General features: G+C 43.1%; 1 protein-coding gene across 5 annotated transcripts in view; it reads right to left on the bottom strand.

The window, feature by feature from the left end:
* Positions 1–615: 615 nt before the first annotated feature.
* LOC309540327 (uncharacterized protein) overlaps positions 616–22,211 on the bottom strand; it is a 46,061-nt gene continuing 24,465 nt past the window's right edge. Inside the window, exons 3-7 of one of the 5 annotated variants that reach the window (XR_014223178.1) lie at positions 10,376–10,585; positions 6,356–6,456; positions 5,254–5,303; positions 2,329–2,404; positions 618–753 (exon numbers count right to left, since the gene is read on the bottom strand). Coding sequence is in view for 2 of the 5 variants with exons in the window: in XM_082237126.1 (XP_082093252.1) it covers positions 1,003–1,059; positions 2,329–2,404 (133 nt within the window). In the remaining 3 variants the exon portion in view is untranslated. Of the gene's footprint in view, positions 1,060–2,328; positions 2,405–5,253; positions 5,304–6,355; positions 6,457–10,375; positions 10,586–22,211 lie in introns of all 5 variants that reach the window. The other 4 variants (XR_014223176.1, XR_014223177.1, XM_082237126.1 and 1 more) reach the window with 4 other exon arrangements.

Genomic DNA, 22,211 nt, shown 5'->3' with positions numbered 1-22,211 from the left:
GAAGTGCCTTTTAGCTCTTTCAGTCCTAGGAAGAGCCTTTGCATGGTTTCCCTTTGATTGTATGGAAACTTACTGTCCCATTAAAATACTGAGCATCACAGAAAAAAGAGATGGTAAATTACATATTTTCTATGTCTCATCTTCTAGGGAGCAGTGGGAACCTCCCTACAATTCTGATTTGCCTGTTGATCTCCAGCATTGTTTTTGATGAGTTGCTAAATTGCTAAATTGATGGGCCAAGCAATTTATTAGGTGTTTTGTCTGTTTTTAACTGCAGTCTGCCTCTCAAGGAAACAAGTATTGTCTGTGGTGTGGAAGATGAGTCTCTGTGTGATGAGAGCCATGTGTACCAAGCCCCTATTTTTCATAACTGCTGTCATTTTACAGATGTATGACCCTCTTCGCCTGGTTACGAAGAAGCCGGGGGTGGGGTAGAGAATGGGGAAAGAAGATAATATACAGGGCTCCACAGAAGAAACTCTGGTAGGCAGATACACAAATCATGTCATGCAAACCAGACCCGGCTAAAGGAACATTGCATCCCTCTTCAGAAGACAATAACAGATAGGACAGAGAAAGATGGAGTCTGAGATGATTAGGAAAACAGGAACGGTTAATGGATAACAGCAATGTGGCGCCAAGTAGTTCATTTCATGTCATAAAGATATGAGAAGCAGCACAAACAGAGAGCAGGTAAAAGGTCTTTGAAATTCATCCAATCAATGCAGATACAGCCTTGTGTCCCCAGTGGATCTGGCAGAAATGGATACAGATGGTGGAAAAGTTAATTTATTTCAAATGGTGTCGTTTTGTTTTCTTGGGTATTTCAGCTTGGGATTCTTTGTAATGGGCCTACAGCTCCAGTCTATGCTGCAGCACTGACCACGTACAATGAGAACCAGAGCTACCATTTTGATTTTCGAAAGCAGCTACAGATGTGATGGAGATGTATAACCAATGGAGTGCAGCGACCTCTCTCCCATGCTTTGCATGCAGGTGGCCTCATGGTTGATCCCTAGAATCTCCAGCTAGAGCTGGGAATAGCCCTTGTCTGAAATCCTAGAAAACAACTGCCGGTCAGTGCACTGCAAACAACACTGAGCTAGATGACTCAGTGGTCCAAGGCAGTTTATCCTCACCAACTGGCAACCATTCTTCATCATGTTGAAAGGAGGGACTTGTCCATTGTCTCTCAAGTGAGATGGGAAGGTTCTTTCTGCACCAGGGACGTGTGTCTGCTGGTAATAGGGGAATATATTCAAGTTCATGTCAGGCAGTGCTATTTTTCCAGGAAAAGAGGTGCCAGAACACACCTCCCTTGTTCTCTTAGAATGGCAATGGCGGCCACGTGAGAGGTGCCGGAACTGAGTTCCAGTGAGTTCCAGCTGAAAAAAGCCATGCCCTCGGGACATTTTGACCAGCAGACACTAACTCATGAACATCCGTTGAAGCTGAATGTTGGAAGATGCGGGACTTACAAAAGAAAGTACTTCTTCACACAGCACATAGTCACACTTTGGAACTCAGTCCCACAGGAGGCAGTGATGGCCACCAACTTGAAGGGATTGAAAAGAGGACTGGCAAATTCATGGATGATACAGCTATTCATGGGTACTAGCTGGGATGGTCATGCTCGGCCTTCATGGTTGGAGATTCTGGAAGCCACAGGAGGGGAGAGTGTGCTTGTCCTCAGGCCCTGCTTGGGGGTTTTCCACAGGCATCTGGTTGGCCATTGTGAGACAGGATGCTGGACTTGATGGGCCCCATCCAACAGGCTCTTCTTATGTTCTTATGCTGCCTGCCATCCATTTTTAAAAAAGTTTAATTTAGGTAAAGGTAAAGGGACCCCTGACCATTAGGTCCAGTCATGGCTGACTCTGGGGTTCCGGTGCTCATCTCGCTTTATTGGCCGAGGGAGCCGGCGTACAGTTTCTGGGTCATGTGGCCAGCATGACTAAGCTGCTTCTGGCAAACCAGAGCAGCGCACGGAAACTCTGTTTACCTTCCCGCCAGAGTGGTACCTATTTATCTACTTGCACTTTGACATGCTTTCAAACTGCTAGGTTGGCAGGAGCAGGGACCGAGCAACGGGAGCTCACCCCGTCACAGGGATTCGAACCGCCGACCTTCTGATTGGCAAGTCCTAGGCTCTGTGGTTTAACTCACAGTGCCACCCGCGTCCCATTTGATTTAGGCTAGAGTTCAATTAAAGCTATGATTTTCAGCACAGCACAGTATGATTATACAATAGTTGTTAACACGGGTTACATTTTACCCTGACCAGTTCCATACAAAAGGTCAACACATTCAAATACAGAAAAATCTAACCTCTGAAATAATAAGATTGTTAATTATTGCAAAGTTCAGGCTGCAATTCAACAAATGATGCCACTTCCAAGATAACCTGCGTAGGGAAACATAAAGATCAGTCTCTGTGTGCAGTGGTTACATCACACATGATAGTGCTGCCCAAGATGGTATTGTGTGCCCTTTAGATAAATATCCCAGTCAACAGATGTATATAGACTAAAGAAGAGCAATTGAGAAAAATGCATGTGCTGGGAAAGTGCAAGGTAACGACTCTAAGCAAAGTAGATTTGTATTGGCATAAAGCCCTTTCTGAAACATTTGCGGTTCATTTTGATCAATGGATTTGAAAATTCTGCTTTGTGGATATAGCAAATACTCAGCTCTTTGCTTAACGAGGTGATAAGGGGCTATAAAGTCAGCTGAGATACGACATTGCAAACAAAATACTTTAGATTGTAGGTGCTGTTTTTGTACCGAAACACATCTGCCTCAATGTTGGAAGCAGTGCCCTTCACTGGTGTTGACAATGGCAGAAGAAAGCACTATACAGAAGTCTGGAACGAAGCCGACTTCTTCAGCCTATTTAGGCAAACTAGAACTCTGGGCAGTGGCATAATTCCTACATGAAACAGCTTGGCTGAACACAGTGGGCCCCTCCCCAGGCTGAAGAACAGAGCGGACTGCAGAATATCTCTTCTGATAGGAAATGGGAGTATTGTATTGAAAAATGCTGTATCCCATTCCCCAGCATGAAGAATGACTGCTTGTCAAAGAAGCAGCAGTACTTTGCATGCTACTTCAGATCATCCAGAACTTCTTCTCTAGGCTTGGGGGCAGGTAGGCTGGTCTAAGAGCAGCACACACATATAAGGCACTGCTTCTCACTTTGGGAGCAATCTGAACCCAAGTTCTGCAGGGATGAGCAAGTTAGGATCCAGTGAGTTAGGATATAGTAGTCATTGATAGTCTTGTTGTCTATGTATCTGCCTAATCCTCATTCAAAGCCATCCAAGATGGTGGCCATTCATTGCTTTTCACCTGGCGGACACCCCTTCCGGTGGGATAGGATAGATCAGCTTGTATTTCTTGCTGGGGAGGATGCCTGCCAGGTAGGAAGCTTCTCCTTTCATGGCATAACAAAGGGTAAGGAAAGAGAGGGTGAGGGATATGGGGCAGAGTCAGACAAACTGGCAACCAAAGAAGGATGCGGTCACCTGTTAGCCATCCCTGAACCAAGCCACCATATTCATTTCTATATCTCCACCAGTGCCAAAGAAGGTTGCTGTTGTTGCTGTTGTTATTGACAATAGTTGCCAGGCTTAATCAACATTTGAGAAAAGCTTTGAGAGCCTGGAATAAAAGTGACTATAGTGTAATTGCAAAGACACCTTAATAAGGCTAGTGATCTGTGATAAGCATCTTGACGATGAACAAGATTGAAAGTAATGAATGAATCAATCCAAGTCACATTCCTCATTTATTCTTTTGGGGGGGGGCAATGTTATTTTCTTCCAAATCTTTCCAGATCTCGGGGCATGCAAATATCTATTTTCTTTGCAGTAATGCTGTTAAGAGCAGCCTGGATAGGAGAAGGAGGAGGAGGCATCCCACAGAAGAGATAAAAGAGTACAAAACAGCTCCTGATACCGTGGAGTGTAACCAATTCCTAGGAGTGAGCTTGTGCTTTTGAATATTTTATAATTTATAAACTGGGAACACATGATGTTCTGCTTTTCAAACAGTAGCTCATATTGCATATGCCCTCCATAGACGTGGGATGAAAAACAACAACAGAAAATATGCCCTTTTGTTCCCCAATATTTGGTAGTGCTCTGTGATTTTCATCAGAAGTTTGGCACAGGAGTCATCTGACAGGCTGCCTTGTCTATTAACAATGTATAGTTTGGGCCACCCCACCCTAGACAACATAATTTGGAGTCCTGCATTCCTGCTAGTTCCATTGAGTACTTACAGCATGATACACTAATCCGACATAAAGTCATTGGCAAATGATGGGGTTAGTTTTGCTGTAGATGACAACGAGGGTAGAAGAACATTGTTGGAGGTAAAAGGTTTTGCTTCTGCTTCCAGTGTTGTACTTATTTGCTAATTTGGACTGGGGAAAAGGCCCTAAGTTGGGTTGTGCCACAGCCTCTGGGGTTTGAAGCAATCTTTTATTTGTCCTGAATATTCCAATTTTGCAACATTCAGCTTCACTGGATTTTTGCAAGCAAGTTTCCTGTAGTAGAATGCTTTTTTGTACATTATTTTCACTAAAGTATGCACATCTGTATGCATTGTCCACTCACATTTACATTTCCTAGATGTTCTTTGGGTGGATAACTGCATTGCAAAACTTGGAGACATGTAAATTTTTGCTTCAGATATTGAAGGCTCACTGTGTTTTGGTTCAGGAAGTGTGAATTCAGTAAGCTCACATGAAAATGTGAATGAATTTCACCCCCCATCCCTGCACGGGACCTCTAGGGAATAGCACCAATGCTTCAGAGAGGTGGGGGGGGGAAATGTATTCCACTAAAGCCAATCAGATAGTTTATCTGAAGGAAAACCAGTCAACAAAATACTTGAGGAGGTCTAATTGGTCTAAATCACAAGGCCAAATTATGAAGAGGGCCACAGCTCTGTGAGACTGATAAAAAGTGTTTGTGCCTATACAAGCAGTGGAACAGAAGCACCCACCCGAACAGAAGTTTGCTTGTTATATGTGTCAGCATTTATGCATAGCTGTGTAAGAGCCAGGCGGTGCGGGGATACTGTACATCTTCAACCCTTGAATCGTACAGCGATAAGACAGACTCTTAGGATTAACAGCCCTGTCAAGGGGAAGTCTCTGAAGTGCTTATTTGTTTAGATGGAGAATTTCATTCATCATTAAGGGAGTGATAGAAATGAAGCCCATCCGATGTGGTATCTGAAGCCTACCTGGAAATATGTTGAGGGTGGTGAGATTAAATGCCGTCCCCTTTCTGGGTCTGAAAGTAGCACTAGATATGAGACATATGACTTCTAAACTATTTGCTTTCTTCCCTTTCTCTCCCCCCTCCCATGAAAGCATGGCAAGCCCACTTGAATGAGCAAAGGCTTTTCATACAGGCAGCAAGAGAACAAATGACATTACAATTTTAAATACAATTTTCCAGTCATACTCTAAGATTAAATAGTGCACGTTTATACAATAACTTATAATTGCATTTGCCTCATTTTGTTCCTCCTAGATTTGTTTAAATTGATAAAACCAACACATGTGTATTGTTTTGGAAGTATTAGCTAGAGATGGAAAGACTACAGTCCTACCTTCACTTAAAATGTCATAGAGTTCAATGAGACTTACTTCTGAGTAGGCATGGTTAGGCTTACAGCTTTATTTATTATCTGCTATCATAATAATTACTGCCCTGCCTTTGTAGAGTGAGAGTACTTCCTGTTATTAACATCCAACAATAGTAAAAGGTAAAGATAAAGGTACCCCTGACCGTTAGGTCCAGTTGCGGATGACTCTGGGGTTGCATGCTCATCTCGCTCTATAGGCCGAGGGAGCCGGCGTTTATCCACAGACAGCTTGCGAGCCATGTAGTCAGCATGACTAAGCTGCTTCTGGCGAACCAGAGCGGCACACGGAAATGCCATTTACCTTCCCGCCAGAGTGGTACTTATTTATCTACTTGCACTTGACGTGCTTTTGAACTGCTAGGTAGGCAGGAGCTGGGACTGAACAACAGGAGCTCACCCTGTTGCAGGGATTCGAACTGCCAACCTTCTGATTGGCAAGCCCTAGGCTCTGTGGTTTAGACCACAGCGCTACCCATGTCCCTTTAAGCTAAAATAGTGGGGAATGTCTATTAGCTAGAGGCCTGTGTGCTGGGGACTTCGTGGGAGCTAGAGGCCTGTGTGCTGGGGACTTCGTGGGAATGTTGACCTATGCATTGTGGAAACTATTTAGAAGTAAATACCATTGAAAGTAATGGAAACTTCTGTTTACTAAGTAAATTTGGGAACTGGAATATAATAGTATGTTTACACTTACATTTAATGTACACATATCACATTTTCCAGTGCTGTATTTCAAATCCATGATCCCATGATATTCACATCCTATGGTGTTCTGCATGGTCATCCTGTTTCTTTCTGAAGAAAAACAAAAACATTTGAAGGATTTTCTTCTTCTAAAAGCAGCTTCACAGCAGTTAGAATCCACAAGCCAATACAAGTCTGAACACCTTTGCCAAAGCCACCTCTGCTGCTGTGGGTGGTCTTGCAGTAGTGATATCATCATGGGAGTGAACAGGACCCAATTCAAAAAAGCATCTTCAGAGTGCAAGCATCCAAAGTGTGAGGAGATTTCACCCCTCCCATATCCAAGAATCTCCTGAGGAGTCTGCTGATTCTCCAGAGAGGAGGAGGCGTGTTCTGCTCTCTACTTATTCTGCTCCAGCACCACATCAAACAGTCAGTCAGTGTGTCGGAGAGAGTGTGTGTTAGAGAGAGATTGTGTGTTTAGATAAGGTTGCTGCTAAGAGCAGCTGCAGACACTCAGTGCGGTTCAGCATTCATTTATGCTTAGACCTATTTAGCTCTGTATACAGTTGTATTATAGTTGTAGTTATAGAATAAAGAAGATATTCTACAGAGCTGCTCTCCGAGTCATTTATACTCTGCTAGACTCTGCTGTACTCTGCTGTGCGACGACTGTCTTCTTGTGGGAGTGAATCCGGTGCTCACAACTCTAAGCTGTGAGTCCACAGCACTTTGACCTGTTCCTGTGCAGATGGTGGTCTCTGGAGGTGCTGCCCAGCTCGCCTGGCCCAGTCGGGGCTGAAGTGGATGAGTCCAGTTAGTGGCACTGGCTCAAGGGCGATGCTGACAGAGTGGTCAGAATGCGCATGCTCAGATATGCACTTGACACCCACTAGTATTTCTCAGCAATGCCACATCCGCTCTTACTGTCAAAACTTTGAGTGTGTGCAGATGAGACTGATGGTACAAACGTGTGTCAACTACGGATGGGGTAAAAACAGTACCTCCCCTAAACATTCCTCGGTGTGAGAACATATTGAAACAAATCATATTCTGATCAGCAATATGGGACCTTTGGTGATGTTAACATCTCAGGTAGAAAGCATTTTCAGGCACGGATTTAGGGGAGCGTGACTGGTTTACCGGCACTGGGAGCTGAGCTGGGAGGGCGCTATAGGGGGCACCACAACAGTGATGGAGAACAGAAGGTGAGAGGTGGGGAAGGAAGGAATTTTGGCATCACGCAGGGTGCCACTGAAATTTGAAAGCCCAAGGTCCACCACTGGTGTTTTGAAGAACAGCTGGAAAAACAGACTTCAAGTTACTCTGAGTTGAAAATGTGGACATACCCTAAGTCAGAATCATTTGTACTCTAGTCCCCAAATTACCTTACTAGTGTGTGCTTCAGGAAATAAAATGTGTGGAGATCTATTCTGAAACCAGCTTTTACAGTCGGGATCATTTTATTCTAGAGTGGCAAAATGAGGAGAGGGAGGTCAAATGCAGACATGCTCTAATTTGGTGGGAGAAGTAGTTTCAGAATTCAGTTGTTTGTAGGCATGATTGTATGTCAGCATCATGTTCAAAGAGGCATGAAAGGTGAGAGCAGGAGGGGCTGTGAGATCTAAAACAATAGAGAAAACAAGTGTGGTTCCACGCTGTTGGTGGTCTTCCAGATACTGGACCTAATTGGATGTTAACAAATTAAAGCTATCTTGTTCTGTCATTTTGACAATGTGTGCAGTGAAACATGTTGGTGAAGAAGATGCTTGTTTTCCTGAGCAATAGAAGCAACAGTGTTGACAATTCCAATACAACTCTGCGTGGGAGAAAAGCCACAATGTTAATTTTGTATACACTTAGAGCTCTACAGAAGAGTGGTTTTACATTGTATTTAAATAAGTGAAGGGCAAAATGGGATTGAAAATAATAACATTCTAAGGACATTTAATTTGATGTTCGGACTCTGATCCTAAACACAGCAGGTGGTTTTTAACTGAGGCCACATTGACACCATTCATTTAAAACACTATGATGTCACTTTAAACGGTCATGGCTTCTCACCAAGAATTCTGGGAGCTGTAGTTTGTTCAGGGTGCTGAGAGCCCCTCCCAGAGCTACAATTCAGCACTTCAGGGGGTTGGACTAGATGACCCTTTGGTCCCTTCCAACTCAAGATTCTATGATTCTATGAATTCCTAGAGTTCCTTGTGAAAAGGGATTGAATGTTAAAACACTTTGGAGAATGTTTTACATTATTCCACAATCTTGTACGATAGAATCATGGAACTGTAGAGTTGGAAGGGACCATGAGGGTCATTTAGTGCCACCCCCTGCAATGCAGGAATCTCAGCCAAAGCATCCGTAACAGATGGCTACCCATCCTCTGCTTACAAACCTCCAAGGAAGGAGAGTCCACAGCCTCCTGAGGGAATCCATTCCACTGTCAAATGGCTCTTACAGTCAGAAAGTTCTTCCTGATGCTTAAGCTCCTCCTGTTAGGAAATGTATGCTAAAAATCCGGGAAGATTATGCAGCCAGAATCTGACATTTTACTCGCCTAATGTTTCCCCGTTTCCCACAGTTCACTCCAGGGTGAGCAGGAAACATTTACAGAAGCCCCAAAACTAACATGTCGATTTGATCGCAGTGCCTTTGACAAACTGGTGTGGTTTAACGTGAGGCTATGAGACCAAGCCTAAAGCGAATTTAACTTCAGAAATAGGAAAGAGTGGATGAGAAAAGTACAGTGCGCAACCCTGTGTTGAGGACCGTAAATCCTGTTTTAAATCCTGCTGTAATTTTGGCTTTCCGTCCTCTCCCCCCCACCCAACCTGTATTATTTCACAACTGATTACTTCTGACTGCTCAACACCCAGTTCCCTCGGAAAGTGCTAATTAAGAGACTGAAGAGGCTCATCTAATATTTATACTGGTGGTGTTGCACTAGATCATTTTGCAGTGCATGAACAGCGTCATGAAGAAGGAATTAGAAGCAGTATAGCTCTGAGCCCCAGATAATCCTTCGCTGATTAGTGAGATTCTCATTGCCACCTATTCTGAATGCACTCCTCTCAGGATGTTGATAAAGCCTTTTGGTATCGCAAGATGGACTACCAAGCACAGCACTAGCTTTCCTACCCAATCAAAGCGAAGCCCCCAGTTCACCTGGTTAAGCTATCCTAATCCTAAATCGGCTTTTAGATTGTCGCTTAACAACTCTGAGGTACTCCAGAAGGATCCAGCGCAAATCCAGCAGTAAATGAGGCCTAGTCTGAGTGAAAACGAACAAACAAAAAGCTTTGAGGAAGGGGGGGGGCAATATTTTTCACCCCCTAAGACTTACAGGGGGGAAAATCTATTCAATGAGAATTAAGGTGTCACAAATTAGATGGTTCTATGAAGTCAACCTTCCTGTGAAGACTTTGAATTTTTCAGCCTACGAAAGATTATATACAATTGTATCTTAAACCCCATATGATGACAAATAGGGGATTTTCCAAGTGGTGTTTTTTTTTTACACTTTGGAGGTTATTTTTGCACAGGGAAATGACAAAGAATAGAGCACCACAGAATTTTAAAGTGTAATTATTCTGTGTGTATTTGTTAACAATGACAAATGTCTGGGCAGCCTGTCCAATTATCGATTAGATCTGTATTTCAGACCTTCCAATTAACCTTTACGTTAAGGTATCATTTTGTGGTAAAGAGAAGGCTATGCCTTGTAGCGAAAAATTGTACCCTATAATGTATATTCTTGAGTAATGGTATATGTGGTACACCGCAAATCTCAGTGCCCTTTATTGACTATTTTAACAAGGACATGTTTGAACACTCCTGCCGGACGCTTCTCCCATTCGTAATTAAAGAGGGGGAAAGAAAGCCAAGTTAAGCACAATGGCAGAGAGGCTTCATGCAGACATGCACTGGCATTGTCAAGGTTGCTTGGAAACCCCTAGACTTCAAGAGATTATTGTATGGATGAATAGAAATGCTGGGAGTCATTTCAAGTGCTCTGAGTTGGGCTTACTGCTCGTTTGACTTCTCCATTTAAAGAGCAATGCTTGAAAGAAGCACCCGCAACTTCCCTGCCCACAGCAAGCTTTCAAATCTCATGCATTATTGGATAAAATCAATATATCCTGTTCAGTAGCTTGAAAGCTTCTGTTCCAAAGGAATGGCATGCTTTGGAACCTGCTGACTGAATCTGGATGCAAAAGGAGTGCCTGATTTGCTGGAGCTGCAGAGGGGGGGGGGAGGGAGTGAGAGTCAGTCCCACCCTTGCTTCTGTTCTCCTTAGGAGCTAGCTGGGCTTTGGATGAGCCAATGCCTCCAGAGCTCAGATCTACCCCAGGCTAGAGTTAGAATTGCTCTAAGAAACAACTAGCCAACCAGCCTACCAAAACAACAACAACCCAACATGTGCCCAAAAAATTTTAAATGGTGAAGTTGACAATAACGACTGAAGACCTTGAACTGAAGCCTCTTTGCTCCAAAGAGGAAGCCTGTTTTGCTTAAAGTCTGTTTAGAAAATGTCAAAGAATTCAGCATTCTTTTCTTGCTCTTTTTCTTTTTAAATATACACACTGTTTTGGAAAAGGGGATAAGAAAACAAAAATGCCAGCTGCTTAAGGGGCAGTGACACCAGCCAGTGACTGGCACTTAACGTAGATACAATGGGCTGTATCCAATGGTCCTCCTACTTAGAGTAGACCTATTGAAATCAATAGACAACTAACTTAGGCCTGTTAATGTCAGTGGGTCTACTCTGAGTAAGACTTAGTTGGAGGCAACCCACTGAGTACCAAAGATCACTGATTCTGGAGTTCCCACCCCCGACAATGGCCCTTGAGATCTAAGATATCAAGATCTATTTTCCTTCATAAATAAATTGAGTATAATAAATCCAGTACACAAACCCCATCCTGTGGTGGTTTGTCTTTTCTTGTGGGAAGTTTTAGCAGTTCAAGGATTAGCTAGCTTTCCCCTTCCATGAAGGGTCTGATGTAAACCCTTGTACCAAGAGCTTAAAGTCTTAAGACTGTTAGAAATTTCCATCAGTCAGCCAGTATGTTCGTGAATAAAAAGTTAGTTGCTGATCTGACCCCACTCATTGCTCTCTGGAAAGAAGCCATCTAACTACAGACATTCAGCTGTGCCAAGTGAGGGAGAAGGGGGGGCCAGTTATTAATACAAAAGTAATGGGGCCATTTGCATTGAAGTCACATATATACCTAGGATGCAAAACCACCCATACATATAGATCAGTTTGTTTGAACATCAGAGTCTGGATTTGCAACTTCAAATTAAGACCCCTATGATTGGGGGGGGGGGAGAGAGAAGAGGAAAGAGAGATTGCACCCTCTTTTGTAATTCAAGAACATCATGAATAAAATTATTTTTAAAAAATTATTTTGTAAATCTATGCTGAGCACAGTGTGAACTGTAGAATTTTATTGTAGATAGAAAATTCCAGGCATCTCAAACAATGATCCTACTCATCCGAAACACTAGCCTTTTGCAGGGTCCCCCCCCCAAGTGGAGCAGTTCCTCATATGTGTAGAGTGCCCTTCACATGCTGTCTGAATGTTCAGATGGTGTTCTTTCAGCCTGGGTGAGTGGGTGTCTTCTCAACCATCCTAATACAACCATGCTCCATCTATCTCATGACAAGGCAGTGTCTTGAGTAGGGAGGGACAAATCTGTCAAATTTGCTTTGTTTCTGTTTCTCACATTTCCAGTCATCAGTTCTGCACATTCCCAGACCAATTTGTGATATATATATATATTTAATTGTCATGAAAATTAATTAGCATTTCAGTGTGGATTTCTTCGAATGCACACATTTTTGTATGCAATTTTGCCTAATATGAATTTTCCCCCCAAAGCAAGTTCCCCAAATTTCTCCTGCTGCCAGTGTGGCTATTTCTGTGGCTCTGATGCAACCAGTTGACATGGCCCAAACCTGGGACACCATATTCCTGGTGTTCAAAATCCTGCACGAGTCATGCGACATGAGTGACATTGTGGATCTGAAAAAGTGCTTTTGGGGGGCATGGAACAAAATACGCTTTTTTCAGGGTGAGATCTCAGCCCAAAATTGTGCTAGACCAAGATGTCCAAAATGGCCGCTGTGCTCTTGAGGAGAAAACCAAGATGTCCTGGTTTTTTTTCCTGGGGCAGTTGACAGGTATGAGATGAGCCATTCCAGGTTAGCCCTAGAATTTTTTATCCCTCTTTAAGAAGAGTTCTCTTTTCCTTTTTTTACTTAGTAAGGAAATGAATGAATGGATACATGCACACATGTGTATATGGCACCTTGAAAAATTAAAAGGCCAACAGCTTCCCCAAAGTATGGGGTGGGGCGAACAAGACTGAACAGGGATGGCTCTACCATTAAGGCTAGATGTAGAGAACCTTTGGTCCTCCAGATGTTGTGGAACTACAACTACCATCAGCCCCAGTAAGCATGACCAATGGCCAGGGATGATGGGAGATAGAGCTTAGTAACATCCGGAGGGCCAAAGCTTCTGCACATTTCCATTAGGCAAAGTGAGGCAGCTGCCTTGGGCAGGACATTCTGGGGAATTGTGGCAGGATAGTGGTGCCAACCCCCTAGCTGTTTCTCATGAGTTCCCCAGGCACTTCACTCTGAGCTGGGTTTGCCTGCACCCTTGAAAATACCCTGGTGCCCACAGATATAATAGAGAACACTATCTCCTAGCCACCATTGAAATAAGATTCAAATGACATGTGACATCTGGGCATGGGATGGGCAGCAAAATCTTGCCTCAAGTGGCATAATGTCTCAGGGAAGTCCTGAAGCATAACCATGTCCCATGTGCTGCTATCCACGCTTGTCCTTTCCTGTGAGAACCCAGGAGAAAACGAGACTTGCACTGTGAGTCAAATATTCACTCTGAACTTGGTTTATGTCAGTCTTCATCCTAGGTGGTGATGAAGTCTACCAAAAGGATGGACCTATTCCCTACAGCGGACTAATACATAAATAAAACCTTGCCAAATGGTATTTCATGAAGGACCATGAATCCTAAGAAAGATTGGCCCACAAAAGAGAAAACATTGCCCCATACCTTTTCCTAAATGGTATTTAGACATTGGTACTGACATCTGTTTACATGATCACATGATTGGAGCGACAAAAAGGGGTCAGGTCAAGGGTGCACCTCGTCCCACCACGTTTGTAGTTGAAACAAACAAGCTAATAAAAGTTAGGTTAGTTAATTTTTATAGCTCTATTAGTGAAATGCAGAGTTTATCATCGTGGAGGAAGGCAAAATCATGATAGATTTTAAAAAACAAACAGCATGCTCCGGACTGCACAAACACCAGCAAAGTGTGGGTCAGTGGCTAATCAAAGCTGACAGGGACAACAATGGGCTGGGGAGTGACCAAAGGGCAGAGTTCAAGATATGGGAAGAAAACCAAGAGAAGTAAAACAGCTTAAGTCCAAAATGCTTCAGATCAATTGAGCTGGGAGCCTTGGTGAAAGAGCTAAACTAGATGTGACATTAATTGCATGATTGCAGTGAGCACGGGCTGGGTTACCAACTATTCTGAAGCTACTGTTCACTTGGGGGGGGGTAGTGGGGAACTTCCATTGGCACTCATAGGATTTCCCTTTCTAGAACAATTTCCTAGGTGGAGATTTTCTTTGGGACCATGGTGTGTGTGTATGTGCGCGCATAAAAGGGTTAAATCCTGCCCTCAATCTTGATTCCCCCAGCTGCTATTTAGAATTTTGAAAATTTTCACAGAATTGGTGAAAATGTGTGGTCTAACCCCCACAACACTAGACACTCATCAGCAGGAGCCCTTCTCCATGTGCCACCTCTAAGGGAGGTGTGGAGGGTTTTCTAGTGGTAGCTCCCCAGTACAGTGGTACCTTGGGTTACAGACGCTTCAGGTTACAGACTCCCCTAACCCAGCAATAGTACCTCGGGTTAAGAACTTTGCTTCAGAATGAGAACAGAAATCGTGCTCCGGTGGCGCGGTGGCAGCGGGAGGCCCCATTAGCTAAAGTGGTGTCTCAGGTTAAGAACAGTTTCAGGTTAAGAACGGACCTCCGGAACGAATTAAGTTCTTAACCTGAGGTACCACTGTAGTGGAATGCTCTTCCCAGGGAAACGCGACTGATACCATCACCGTCAGCTTTCCAGCACCAGGCTAAGACCTTTCTGTTCGTCCAGGCTTAGGGTTCTTAAATTGGATCTGATGGCAGCTTTGTTTGTGGTGCTCTTTACTGTAAGGTTACCAGATTTTTTTCAATGAATCCAGGGACACTTCTTGTTTGCTATGTACATGTGAATGCTGAGAAAGTTGTAAATCCGGGGACTGTCCCCGGGAAGCTGGGACATCTGGTAACCTTACTTTAGTAGGGTGGGGAGAATTTATCCTTTTTATAGTTACATTGGATGAGTTCTGTAGAAATTACGCTTATTAGATCTTGTTTTCCCTTGTACCTGGTTCTTAACTCATTTTTAAAATCTTGCTTGAATTCTATGGATTCCAAACAATAAATGTAACAGTTAATAAGATAAATAATATTATACACCCAGAGTGGAATATAGATACATAAAGCTATGTATCTATCTATATGCAGTATTGGGATTCTTAATCAAGCATGGTGGCAGTAAAGTGTTACAGCCAAGAGAAGCTCAAAAACACTCTACAAAAGCCTCTGAAAAAACAGGCAGATGCCTTATACTGAGTCAAGCCACTGATCCATCTTATCTCAGTAGTGTCTACACTGACTGGCAGTTGCTCTCCAGGGTTTCAGGCACAGTCTCTTTTCCAGTACTAGCTGAGAATATTGGACATGGGACATGGGACCTTCTCCATGAAAAGCAGATGTTTCCTATTGAGCTGCACTCCCTCCCTCAAAAATGAGATCTTTATTCTTCACATGCTCTGTTCATTAGCAGCAAAAGCTGAAGACAGCTCAGAACTAGTTCCATCCTTTGGCATTGATATCTTAAGGACACAGAGATGCCATGTCATCTCTTCATTCTCCTCCCATACCTGCCATGGATCCAAGTTACAAGTCCTGAGGGACACAGCTGCTGGGGAGCAATGAGGGAGAGAATGTCTTTTCAGCCATCCTGCCCAACCATACTGGTGTATTTAGTTATAATTTAATTTAATTTAGATAATTTAGTGACGACCTGGCTGGCAACCATCGCAACTCTCATTTCACCCAACCATACTCTAGGGGTAGACTGATGTTCTCCCCTGGAATTATCTCCAGACATGACTTTAGAGATAAGTTTGCAGCAACAAGATATAAGCAGCAATTCTTCTTTGTTGGCAACGAGGGATTAAAAGGCAATCTGTGCACAATCTTGTAAAATCAAGGCGAAATCTAGGTCAGAGGTCTTGGGTTTAGTCATATGATGGGGCTTCTGAAATTCACTAGTTGCAAATTTGAGGCCTAAATCATGAGAGATGTAGAAAAGTAGGAAGATACATTCATGATACTAGAAGTGTCAGGGGACAGAAATGTGGAAGCATGAGAATGTGCTAGCAGATATGTCCATGCAGTGATCTCATGTTGGGAAAGGAGCAAAAGTTAGTGTGTCGTACATGGAACATGACACATTGCATTATTAGCACAGCGTAGCAGGTTGGACAGTGTTCTCGAAGCTACCAACATGAGTTTAACCAAACTGCTGGAGGCAGTGGAAAACAGGAGTGCCTGGCGTGCTCTGGTCCATGGGGTCACGAAGAGTCGGACACGACTAAACAACAACAGCAGCAGGCATATGAGTGGGATATCAGCTGCCAAGCCCTGTATTCAGATCTCAGCTCAGATGCAAGCTTATTAGATAGCCTTGGGAAAGCCTCAATCCACCGTCCCTAAGATCAGGATGATAATAGTGGCTTACCTAACAAGTAGCTGTGGTGATGGTCACAAATGTAGATGGTTTTAAGAGTGGGTTAGACAAATTCATGGAGGATATGACTATCAATGGCCTCTGGTCATAATACTTCCAAGATCAGATGAAGTTTTGCTTTGAATACTAGTCACTGGAGAACACAAGCAAGAGGTGGCGATTGTGCTCATGCCTTGTTTATGGACTTTCCAGGGGTATTCTGTTGGCCACTGTGGGAGACAGGATGTTGTACTAGAGATAGTTCTGTGATCTGATCCAGCAGAGCTCTCCTAATGTTCTTAAGATTATGTGCATGAAGTTCTTTGGGCAATTAGGAAAAGTTTCATACAAGCACCAGTTCTATGTATAGCAAGGATGGGGAATCTGTGGCTCTCCAGATGTTGATGAACTGCAGCTCCCATTATCTCTCACCACTGCCAGAGCTGGCTGGGGCTGATGCCCAACAATACCTGGAGGGCTATGCTCCCCCCCCCAAACAATGTATAAGATTACACTGTTGTTTTGTGTTTCATTGATTTAAATGGGAGGTTAAGTATGTCTCAAAGAAACCAATGAGATCTACAGTGGTACCTTGGGTTACATACGCTTCAGATTACATATGCTTCAGGTTACACACTCTGCTAACCCAGAAATAGTGCTTCATGTGAAGAACTTTGCTTCAGGATAAGAACAGAAATCGTGCTTCGGCGGCGTGGCAGCAGCAGGAGGCCCCATTAACTAAAGTGGTGCTTCAGGTTAAGAACAGTTTCAGGTTAAGAACTGACCTCCGGAATGAATTAAGTACTTAACCCGAGGTACCACTGTACCTTGTTTCCATTAATATTCACAATAACACAGGTGCATGGAGACTTCATAGGACCTACTAATGAGTATCATGTGATGCTTTGTACTGGAAGAATGTTCTTGGGTTGTGCCTTACAAATGATAGGAAGCCAATCCATTTCCCAGATCAGTTTGGAAGCTCTCCCAGCACTTGTTGATTATTCTTTTCTTTTTAAACAATGTGCTGTAGAACATTCTCAAATGTTATGGAATCTCCCCTTCTAACTAAAACTGAAGTGAAGTAACCCCTAATAAGACATGAAATTGCTGCCATCTCATCTATACTTTCCCCCGGCGGGGCTCATTCAGCGTGGATGCAACTCTTAAAATGCACTGAAAACACACATGTTAATCTCTAAAGATGCGAGTAGCTTTGCTGAAATCGATGTCCTGAATGTTTGTAAAGATTTGTGGATATAGAACTATTTGCAGGCCCAGGAAGTAAATGATAAACCACACAGAATCCAGTAGTTCATAATAAGTCACCCTGGCTGTGTTCCAAGAATTGTTGCCAGTAATAAGAGTTTGGGAGGCTGTCTCTATCTAAAAAAAGATTCCTTTTTACCATTAAGGCTTAGTCTGTGTGCTCATCCTTTGAACAGAGTGGGCTGTTTATTTATCTGTATGTGTGCATAATAGCCTGAGACAAGGTAAATCCCCCCCACTTTTCTTTCTTGTCTTTCAGGTATTTTTCCATCGTTCCTTTGTGCGTGTCTGATTTGAGCAGCCTCCTTTTTTCTTTCAAATAGAACTGGGAAGTAAACAAAGCACCTTTGCATTATGAAGAAAGGGGGGCAGGGGAGAGAAGAGGCAGCTGAACAATCGACCCAGCAAATAACACTAACTCCTTTTGGCACTTCTTCTTTCAAACCTGGAGAAATAAGAGTAAATGCTTGTGTTTAAAAACAAAATTTAAAAAACCCCATGCACCCCCCAGCCTTTATCCCACCCTCCCAGAAAACCCCAACCCCCCAAAAAATGGCATAAACACACACCAGAAATATTTGATCTGCTCTTTTTTTGTGTGCTAGTCTTTCTGATCTACTGAGGGGCAAGAAAGTGGTACGGTGGTACCTCGGGTTAAGTACTTAATTCGTTCCAGAGGTCTGTTCTCAACCTGAAACTGTTCTTAACCTCAAGCACCACTTTAGTTAACGGGGCCTCCCATTAGCCGGAGCACGATTTCTGTTCTCATCCTGAAGCAAAGTTCTTAATCCGAGGTACTATTTCTGGGTTAGCGGAGTCTGTAACCTGAAGCGTATGTAACCTGAGGTACCACTAATTGCTATCCTGCACAGAGTAAAGAGCAGGAAGGTATTCCATCCATACGTGCATTTATCACTGAATCCATTATTGGAATAATAGGCTTATACCTGACTCAGTCAACACAGACTGGCAGCAGCTTCCCAGGGTTTCAGACAAGGGGTTACTCCCAGCCAGGGCTTGAGTGTGGGACTTTCTGCATGCAAAGCAGATGTTCTACCACTGAGCTGCAGCCCCTCTCCAGAGATCCTCTCTAGATTCACAAGCCGTTCCTGCTGATTCTCTCCAAGAGGAAAAGGCTATCACAAAGCGACATGGGAAACTCTTGCTGTTTTTCTCTAGATGGCAGCATCTACCTTATGGTCTGTCTTCTGAATGTGAAAGAAAATTCACATGCAAGACATGAAACGCTTAGCATTCTGGTTTGGTTCTGAATGTGTAGATCCCCATGGCTGGAGTATTTGCATGGCAATGCTACTTACTCAGCAGTAAGTCCCACTGGGTTCAACGGGGTTTGCTTACTCCCAGAGAAGCAAAGGGAGCGCAGCCTTAGTTTGCAAAGCTTCTCAATTCCTCTTGTTGATGGCAGTCCCTTGTCTAGTCGAGGGCACTTCTCACATGCTTTCCCTTCCCATCTCTTTTCCGTGAAAATGGCATGGTATCTCTATGGTTGTGCTTGCCAAGATTAAGGAGCAGGTATTTAAATGGTGTTACTGAGTGCAATGGTGCATCCGCTATTAAGCAAATGGTTGCCATTTACTCCTCCGGAAAAAGAAAAGCAGAGCACTGTCCAAATTTCCAGGGGGAGAAGCACCTTCCAGCCTAAACACTGGCTAGATCAGCCATTGCTGATGAGAAATGCTTGCACTGGTGTAGTGCATCTGCTGCACTATATGAATTTCCCCTATAGAAACAGAATATCAGTGACACTGACTGGAATGTTACTCGTATTATAATAATTTGATAATAATAATAATAATAATAATAAATTTTATTTATATCCCGCCCTCCCCAGCCAAAGCCGGGCTCAGGGCGGCTAACAACAATCAAATAATCAGTCAAATAATCACACAATCTAAAAATATTTCATTATAAAATTAATTAAATCAAATTGATGGCAACCAATTATGCAGAATTATGTGCAGGTTGCCAGAGGAGGGAGTCAGGCTGCGCCCTGACCAAAGGCCTGGCGGAACAACTCTGTCTTGCAGGCCCTGCGGAAAGATGTCAGGTCTCGCAGGGCCCTAGTCTCTTGTGACAGAGCATTCCACCAGTTTGGAGCTGCAGCCGAGAAGGCCCTGGCTCTAGTTGAGGCCAGCCTAACCTCTCTGAGGCCTGGGACCTTGAGGATGTTATTATTTGCAGACCGTAGGTTTCTCTGTGGAGCATACCAGGAGAGGCGGTCCCGTAGGTACGAGGGTCCTAGGCCGTATACAAGGGGAAGATAATAAAAAGCAACAGTTTCACTTACAATGCATTTTCCTGAATGAACTCTGCTCCCCTTGTAGGCCATACATCAACATTCTAAACAGATATATACATTAACAGAATGTGATCCTCATGTGGAGTGTCCAGCTAGTGGAACAATCTTCATGGGTTCTCAACCAAACTTGGACCCTGCTCTGAGCACACACCAGGATATTATAAGAAATTGGGATATTGGCCAACTTCCATAACTTCATAAACCTTCTCTTTCTCTGAACTGCTAGGACTCAGCTAGATTGGTAAAGAAAAAGTGATCTATACGTGTTGTATATGCAGTATAACATTGTGCCACTAGATGGCACTGTTGGAGTCCTGTTTCTTCCTGCTGGATTTCCCCGTTTAAATTACCTGTTTAACGAAAATACTTCTTTGATGTGTCTAGATTTATCCCTAGTCATTCAGAGTTGGAATATCAAGGAACTTCCAAAGTCAGAGAAGGATATCATGACTTAGAAACTCCAGATCATTCAGAAACATAATCTGATCCAGAATGCAGCCATCCAAGCGAGACCTGTTGGAAGCTGGGTTGTCATCGTATTGGACATAATTATGGTACCAGCTGTGCTTTCAAAGGAAGTCAGAGTGCTGTCCAAGGAATGGAAGCTGATAACCAAAATAACCAAGCAAGGATCAGACAGCATTCTGAGAAAGAAAGAAGGGTCCCAGAACTCTGAGCCAGGAAATGGTTGTGAAGCACCAGCCCCACTGAGATAACATTTGAAGATATTAAGAAATACCTGTATAAACGGGTTGCGACTCCACTTTGCCATGCTGTTCATAAAGCGAGAAGAGCTGTGAGCCTTTCTCAAGCCAAGAGGAACAGAAGGGTCATGTTTAATATAATAATCAAGTAATCCATAGGCATTAGGACAAATAGCATACTCCAGATACACTTTCAAAGGGCAGAAGAGCTATCGTATTGAAATCAGATGCCGTGTACATCACACATAATTTCTTCCCGCACTCCACTTCTGTCCTGCTCTGCTTCCTTCTGGCTCTGGAGATACATCTGTTTCTCCTCCCTCAGTTGATATGATCCAGTTAAATCCAGGCTTTGGAGACACTTGCATGAAACATCCACGATTCCTTGATTTTTCAGAACATAAATCTTGCGACGAGCCTCACTATGTAGGCCTCTGTTATGAGATCATTTTCCCTATGAAATGCTATTCCGCCCCCCTTTGCAGCTATATTGAGACCCATGCAAACATAGCACTGTCAAAACTGATCTCCATATAACACACCAAACAATTGTTTCCCCAGAACACTGATGAAGAGAGTGAAAAGGGTAAGGAAAGGAAAAAAAGCTGCTAGCTAGGGCTCTTCAGCATTTTAACAGGCAGCTATGGCATAATTGGAGATCTCGAGAGAATGCAGACCCTGAACATATCAAGTCACAAAAGGCTTTGCTCAGATGGAGATTCTGAAAACAGGCAACCTGCTATCAACAAAGATGGTGTCCTGGGTGTCTACTGTATTCCCCTCTCCGAGCTACAATTCTCAGAGCAGTTTAACATTCCTTTTTTTCACAGAGAACTCTTGGAATTGTAGCTCTGGCAGGGGATAGGTGTCTGCTAACAACTCTCAGTACCCTTTGACTACAACTCCCAGGATTCTTGGGAGAAGTCATGACTGCTTAAAGTGGCATCATAGCTATCAGTCAAATCAAAAATTTAAAAAGGAATGGAAATGTTTTGAAGATTATATGTTAAAATATTGTTCTAAGGAGGTATGCTAATATGCCTAGAATAAAAATGTAAAGTATATCTATGATTTGGAAAAGAGAAGAGATAAAAGAAATACAAAGAATGATACATTTGGAGAATGCAAAAATAAAAGTGGAAATAGAGATTCAAAGAAGTTGAATTGTGGCGGAGGGAAGCTGTGGGTGGGAGGGGGGTATTATATGATCAGTATGTAATATTTGCCTTCAATATTTTTGGATTGTATTCAATCTATTTTTCTTTTTTTCTGTACTACTTATTTAAACAAAATAAATAAAAGTTAACATAAAAAAGTGGCATCATAGCATTTTAAATGTATGGTTCCCAACATTTCTCCAATGAAAATAGGGGCATCCTATTCCATCACCACCACCATTATCATCATCACCATCATTTTATTATTTATACCCTGCCCGTCTGACTGGGTTGCCCTAGCCACTCTGGGCGGCTTCCAATGTATATAAAAACATAGTAAACCATTGAACATTAAATACTTCCCTATACCAGGCTGCCTTCAGATGTCTTCTAAAGGTTGTATAGTTACTTATCTCTTTGGTTCGGGGGTCGCACAACTCCATACCCACCAACATTTTTCTGATGAAAACAGGGACACCCTAAGGAAAAGCAGGACATTCTGGGATCAAATCAGAAACCGGGA

The sequence above is a fragment of the Podarcis vaucheri genome, assembly GCF_965113315.1.
Source record: "Podarcis vaucheri genome assembly, chromosome: 9".
NCBI lineage: Eukaryota > Metazoa > Chordata > Lepidosauria > Squamata > Lacertidae > Podarcis > Podarcis vaucheri.
The sequence above is the reverse complement of the archived record's forward strand: the minus strand, read 5'-3'. Positions and strand labels throughout refer to the sequence as shown.